The 6,930-nt window shown below is 46.8% G+C and overlaps 1 protein-coding gene across 1 annotated transcript; it reads left to right on the top strand.

Moving 5' to 3' along the window:
• The first annotated feature begins 6,262 nt into the window (after positions 1-6,262).
• On the top strand, positions 6,263-6,478 carry LOC127200459 (60S ribosomal protein L39-like). The gene has a single exon (XM_051158724.1). The coding sequence runs from the start codon at positions 6,311-6,313 to the stop codon at positions 6,440-6,442; it is 132 nt and encodes a 43-aa protein (XP_051014681.1). The 5' UTR covers positions 6,263-6,310; the 3' UTR covers positions 6,443-6,478.
• The last annotated feature ends 452 nt before the right edge of the window (positions 6,479-6,930 follow it).

Here is a 6,930-nt window from a genome sequence, read left to right as displayed (position 1 = left end):
ACAGGCCACTCTCAAATTTTGGTGTCAGTTGAATTTACATTGGGAGGGACAAGAAGAAGTTGGCTCAGTTGGTAATCCCATATCAAACACGAAGGCCTGAATGTGATGCCCAGCAATCACTTTAAAAATTAAGGGTGCAAGCTGGATGTGGTGGCGTACGTCTTTAATCCCAGCACTCGGGAGGCAGAGGCAGGTGGATTGCTGTGAGTTCGAGGCCAGCCTGGTCTACAAAGCGAGTCTGGGACAGCCAAGGCTATACAGAGAGACACTGTCTCGAAAAACCAAAAAAAAAATAAATAAATAAGGGTGCTGAGCCGGGCGTGGTAGCACATGACTTTAATCCCAGCACTCAGGAGGCCGAGGCAGGCAGATCTCTGTGAGTTCCAGGCCAGCCTGATCTACAAAGGGAGTGAGTTCTAGGACAACCAGGTATGTGAAGCCTTGTTGCAGGAAAGAAAAGAAAAAGGAAAGAAAGAAAAGAACAGAAGGAAGAAAGAAAAAAGAAAATTAAAAGCCAGGCAGGAGCAAAGGGGGGGGGGGGCTTGCACCTGGGAATCTCAGTCCTGAGGAAGCAGAAGTGAAAGCGCCCTGGAGTTCAGTGGCCAGCCAATATGTACCTGACAATGACCGCTGGCCTCTGCATATGTGTAAAACACATACAAGCACTTTTTTTTTCCAGCTGCCTGCAAGACCAAGATGGCGGGGAAACATTCTACCTTCTTCAACATCTTCATCGACAGTGAAGGAGCCAGTGCTGGTGGTTGTTTCAGTTAGGTACCACTGAGCCAGCGTCCCTTATGACCCCTTCGGTTAACAGTTGCACAGCACCTCAGCCTCCCACACTCTCGCCATGTCCTGTCCAGTTCAACCAGCTTACACATCTTTTTTTTTTTTTTTTTGGTTTTTCGAGACAGGGTCTCTCTGTGTAGCCTTGGCTATCCTGGACTCGCTTTGTAGTCCAGGCTGACCTCGAACTCACAGCGATCCGCCTGCCTCTGCCTCCCGACAGCTTACACATCTTACTTAGTCCCACTCCTGAATTTGTCCTATGCTTCTAAAACAACTGCAGACTCCGGACTATTGAAAGTCCCTACCCATCATGTCCTTCTTTAAAGGCTTGTGTGAGTCATCTCCCAGAAGTTCATCCCAAGGCCTCCAATGCCATAAACACACAAATGTTTTCCAAATTGAGAATACCATGGCTTTAGCCACAGCCATGTGGCTAGTCACAAATATTCTGTCACGTGGCATAAGACATACATTCAGAGGATAAACTCTACATTTCCTCCTTTTTTATTGTGCTGACAGTGTTAGAAGGACGCAGGCTTGTTAGGGAAAGGTGGTGATTTGAGCATGCTTAAATTGCAATTTAGAATGCCGTTCCCGCTATTTTGAGTCTCTGGCATATCCTATGCTATAATTACCGTCTGTGTGCCTGTATCATGCAATATAAATAATACAAGCACTTTTTTTTATATTGTCATGAACTATATGTCTGCCTGATTCTTCACAGGCCAGGAAAACATTTAAAAGATCAAGACAGATCTCAAACTAAGCTTACTCTGGCCCAGTTGAGAACATCATGAGAGCCTGTGCATCTGGTTACAAAATGTCAGAGGGCACCACAGCCATTATCTGAGTGACATGAGTGGCATTTATAGTAGAATGCATGCAGTTAGCCTGGTGCCCATGGAGGCCAGAAGAGGGTGTCAGATCCCCTAAATTTTGGGTTACAGATGGTTAAGAGCTTTTATGTGGGTGCTGGGAACTGAACTCAGGTCCTCGCAGAGTAGTGCTCTTAATGCTGAGCTATGTCTCCAGACCCCAAATACTATTTTTAATGTTTTGGCTTACTAACTTTATTTTTTTTTTCCTTTTTGGTTTTTTGAGACAGAGTTTCTCTGTATAACAGCTCTGGCTGTGCTGGAACATCCTCTATAGACCAGGCTGGCCTCCAACTCATAGAGATCCATCTGTCTCTGCCTCCCAAGTGCGTGCACCACCACCGCCCAGCCCCTGGCTTACTAACTTTAAAGTGGTTTTTTTTTTTTCCCACGTATTTTGTGTATTTGATATTTATGAGCGATGCATGTGCCTGCATGTAAGTGTCTGTACTTATAATGTGTGAGAGCAGATGTTTGCTCATATGGAAATGGAGGACAAGCTCGAGTGTCAGTCTCTTCTTGTTTGCTGTTACGTGATGGCTCAGGGGAGCTTCTTCTGGGAATCCTCCTGCCTCTGCCTCCCATCTCACTGGAGGAGCAACACTACCCCACCTGGCTTTACTCCAGTTCTCGGGACTCACCCTCAGGTCCTCACCCCTGCACAGCGAGCGATTTGCCCCCTGAGCTGTTTCCCGTTGGTTTTTGAGACAGGATGTCACTACGAAACCCCATCTGGCTTGGAACTCACTATGAAACTTACAGGTGATCCTCCTGCCTCTATCCCCCAAGAGCGGGGATTATAGGGAAGCACCACCAGGCCTGACTTAAACTGTTTAATGTATAAACAATCTCTTGGACAGGGTGTGGCACAGCATGCCTTTAATCCCAGCACTCAGAAGACAGAGGCAAGAGGATCTCTGTGAGGCCTGCCTAGTCTACATTGTGAGTTCCAGAGCAGAACTATATATAAAGATCCTGTCTCAAAAAAAAAAAACAAAACAACTGACTGCTGGGCCTTTAATCCCAGTATTCAGGAGGCAGAGGCAGAAGGATCAATGTGAGTTCAAGGCCCACCTGGCCTACAAAGGGAGTCCATGACAGGCAAGATTAGACAGAGAAACCCTATCTCAAAAATAAACAAACAAACAAAACAAGAAAAAATTTTGTAAAAGAATCTCTTGAATTTTCTGCATTTTACATTTATTTATTTATTTTATCTAAGTGCTTTATCTGCAGAAGAGGGCATCAGATCACATTATAGATGGTTGTGAGCCACCATGTGGTTGCTGGGAATTGAATTCAGGACCTCTGGAAGAGCAGGTGGCCCTCTTAACCACTGAGCCATCTCTCCAGCCCCTTTCCTTCACCTTTATGAGTTTGAAATCTGGGTTATGAAAAAACAGAAATTCACATTTGCTCAGATTCCACTAGTGTCTTTTTTGTCAGTTCTGTTAATAAATCACTGTTAAGCTTGCATCTTTTGAAAAAATTTTATGTATGTATGTATGTATGTATGTATGTATGTATGTATTTTGGTTTTTTGAGACAGGGTTTCTCTGTGTGTATCCCTGGCTGTCCTGGACTCACTTTGTAGACCAGGTTGGCCTCGAACTCACAGCGATCCGCCTGCCTCTGCCTCCCGAGTGCTGTGATTTATAGGTGTGCACTACCACGCCCATTTTTGTTTTTGTTTTTTTTAATAAATTTTGATCTTATGTTTATGAGTGGTTTGCCTTCACAGACATCTGTGCACCAGGTGCATGCCCGATGCCCAAGGAGGCCATGACATGGCCTGGATTCTCTGGGACTGGAGTTACAAATGGTTGGACGAAGATCACAGGTATAGCTCTTGCCTCGCCAACGTGGGAAATGAGCAGGCAGGGCCACCAAACCCAGCCCCTCCAACGTCACTGAGTCACACAGAGCTCAGCCTGGGAAGCTGGGGTCTTACTATATTCCCAGGATGTGACAGTCAGCACTGGACTCAAGGCCAGGCAAACTCCTGCAGGCTCAGAAGGATGAGACAGCAAGACAGGATGGAGAGAAATCTGAACAAAAGGCAAGGTAACAAGCCTCTACACGACTACATAACCTTTGCTATTGCAAAGCACGTTCCCACCTGTGGCCTTGTGACTCTACGGCAAGCCCAGAGGGACAGAAAGCAGGTATGGTCCTGACTCTATGAAGATGAAGAATTCAATACTAACCCACCACCAATCCAGTCTACGTGAGATTCTGTTTCAAAAAACAATATAGCAGAGCCTGTGTCCCAAGCTATGAATACTCCTCCTCACTCCCTACCCCCACCCCTCCTACCTCCTCCCTCTGCCCACGCACACACGCGCAAGCGCTTGTGTGTGTGTGTGTGTGTGTGTGTGTGTGTGTGTGTGTGTGTTCATGTACAGGCAGCTCAGGTTTTATTCCCCAATGCCAATTAGCCACTTTTTTTGGGGGGTGGGGTGGGGTGGGGAGACAGGGTCTCTCACTGGCCTCAAACTTACCAAGTAGAGGCTGGCTGCCCAGTAAGCCCCAGGTTTGGTTTGGTTTGGTTTGTGTACAGCTGAACCCTGGGCCTCAGGCAGATGACACAAGTGTCCCTACTCTGAGCTGCAGCCACCAACACTCTTTTCCTTTCTTTTTAAACTATAAGCATTTCTTTCTTTCTTTTTGTTTGTTTTTGGGTTTTTTGTTTGTTGTTTTTTGTTTTTGTTTTGAGACAGGGTTTCTCTGTGTAGCCTTCACTGTCCTGAACTGGCTTTGTAGACCAGGGTGGCCTCGAACTCACAGAAATCCCCTTGCCTCTGCCTCCCAAATGCTGGGATTAAAGACATGCACCCACCCACCCCCAGCACCTATAAGCATTTCTAACCCAGGCAGGAATCCATGTACAAGTCCAAAGGCCCTAGCTCCCCACTGCATGAGAGATACATCCCTCACATCTGCCACAGTCCTGCAGAATAAATCTACAAAGAAATGCTTGCTGGCCCAACAACCTAGATCTAAAATGGCAAGGTCTCCCTTCTCAAGCTAATTCTATCAGGACCTCATGACTCAAAGAGATTATATCAGGAGCTAGCAAGTGATTGGGCACAGAGCCCAGCTCACCTTTTGCTCTCTGTGGTGCATGACGTTAATTGAAGGAGACAGCAGGGCATTCCATCTCCTCAAATCCATGGAGGTTTGCTTAGCAGGCAATCCCAGGACTAGGCGATGTGAAGGCCCTGCTCTGTGCACGAACATGATTCAGGCCTGTCGTTGCTTGAGTCCCTTGCCACCAGAGGAATATCAGTCCTGAAGTCATATGCAGAAATTAGATCAAGATGTAAATGTGGAGAGAGGCATAGCTGTCACTTGGGGAGTCCCCCGCAGCTGAAGCTGCCGTTTTGCATCCCCCTGAGAGGCAACTGTCACTCACTCTCCTGGCACCTGACAGATGCCTTTTTTCTGAGCATCCATTGGGTAATGGAATCTGGGTCTCCATGCACATTAGGCAAGCACTGTACCAATTAGGCTGCAACCCAGTCCCCAATGTTCTGCTTCCTTTTTTCTTTCCTTTCAAATTCATTTACTGGGGCCTGGAGAGATGGCTCAGTGGTTAAGAGCACTGGCTGCTCTTCCAGAGGTTCTGAGTTCAATTCCCGGCAACCACATGGTGGCTCACAACCATCTATAAAGTGATCTGACGCCCTCTTCTGGCCTGCAGGTGTACATGCAGATAGAGAGCACTCGTATGCATACATGAAATTCATTTACTTTATGTGTGTGAGCACTTTGCCTGCGTGTAGTATGTGCACGGTGGGCATGCCTATTGCTCTCAGAGCTCCACACAGCGTTCTGGCTTCCGTGCTTTGGCAGAAGCCTGTAACATGTCTTGTGAATCTCTAATTCAAACTCTTGCTAAGCATTGAACCATTCCTATAGCCCTTTGGTTACATAATGAATTCAAGACTATCCTAAACTACACAAGACCCTGCCTCCACAGGCGTGGTAGGCCACACCTGTAATCCCAGCACTCAGGAGGCAGAGGCAGGCTTATCTCTGTGAGTTCAAGGCCAACCTGGTCTACAAAGTGAGTCCAGGACAGCCAAGGCTACACAGAGAAACTGTCTCAAAAAACCCAAAACAAACGAATAAAAACAGGAGAGAGACAGAGACAGAGACAGAGAAGTGCGAACCAAGAAGAGACTATCTATTGTGGATCATTTAAGAGCAACTTAAGGCCTGGAGAGATGGCTCAGAGGTTAAGTGTACTTACTGGCTGCTGTGGCAGATTGCTGTGAGTTCGAAGCCAGCCTCATCTACAAAGTGAGTCCAGGACAGCGAAAGCTACACAGAGAAACCCTGTCTTGAAAAAAAAAAAAAAAAAAACAGCCGGGCATGGCGGCGCATGCTTTTAATCCCAACACTCGGGAGGCAGAAGCAGGTAGATCACTGTGAGTTTGCAGCCAGCCTGGTCTACAGAGAAAGTTCCAGGACAGGTAGAGCTAGAGCTGTTATGCAGAGAAGTCCTGACTCAAAAAACCAAAGAAGAAGAAGGAGGAGGAGGAAGAGGAAGAGGAGGAGGGGAGGAGGAGGAGGAAAGTCATCTTCCAGTCTTCTCCTTTCCTCCGCCATCACGTGCTGTGTGTCAAACTCGGCTTCTCACTATGTCTTCTCACAAGACTTTCAGAATCAAGCGGTTCCTGGCCAAGAAACAAAAGCAAAACCGGCCTATTCCTCAATGGATCCGGATGAAAACTGGTAACAAGATCAGGTACAACTCCAAGAAAAGACACTGAGGAGAACGAAGCTGGGACTGTAAGGATTCAGAGTGGCCAGACTGACTGAGGCTTTATACTGAATCAATCAATCCTACCAGATGGAATTCAGCATTTTTAATCCCGGGGGGACTTAGTCCTGTCTAAAGTGGGGGTGTGGCTTGTCTAGTAATAAAATGTAGACCGTTTCAAGCCAAAAAAAAAAAGAAAGTCATCTTCCAGACTGGTGTTGTAGGGTGCTTTTCTAGCATGTGGGAAGAAGGTCCTGAGTTCCATTCCAGCGCTGAGCTCTCGCTCTCTGACGCACCTCGAAAAAAAGGCAACTCTATCTTACTTCAGAATGGTGTTAGTCTAGCACCCACCTGTCCCACCTAACCATCGTCTGGACCGTTAGTTACCCAGTGACTTTGCTGTTAAACTTGGTAAGCCTCAGAGAGCCAAGACTTCAAGGTCCCTTTCCTGTCCATGTTTGTCACAGGACCATTTAACTTCCATATAGGTGGATGCTA

The sequence above is a fragment of the Acomys russatus genome, chromosome 16, assembly GCF_903995435.1.
Source record: "Acomys russatus chromosome 16, mAcoRus1.1, whole genome shotgun sequence".
NCBI lineage: Eukaryota > Metazoa > Chordata > Mammalia > Rodentia > Muridae > Acomys > Acomys russatus.
Note: the sequence above shows the minus strand (reverse complement) of the source record. Positions and strands in the feature narration are given on the sequence as shown.

Bases quoted from the DNA above. Each gene is read 5' to 3' on its own strand.
- LOC127200459 (XM_051158724.1), top strand. From the start codon at position 6,311: ATGTCTTCTCACAAGACTTTCAGAATCAAGCGGTTCCTGGCCAAGAAA.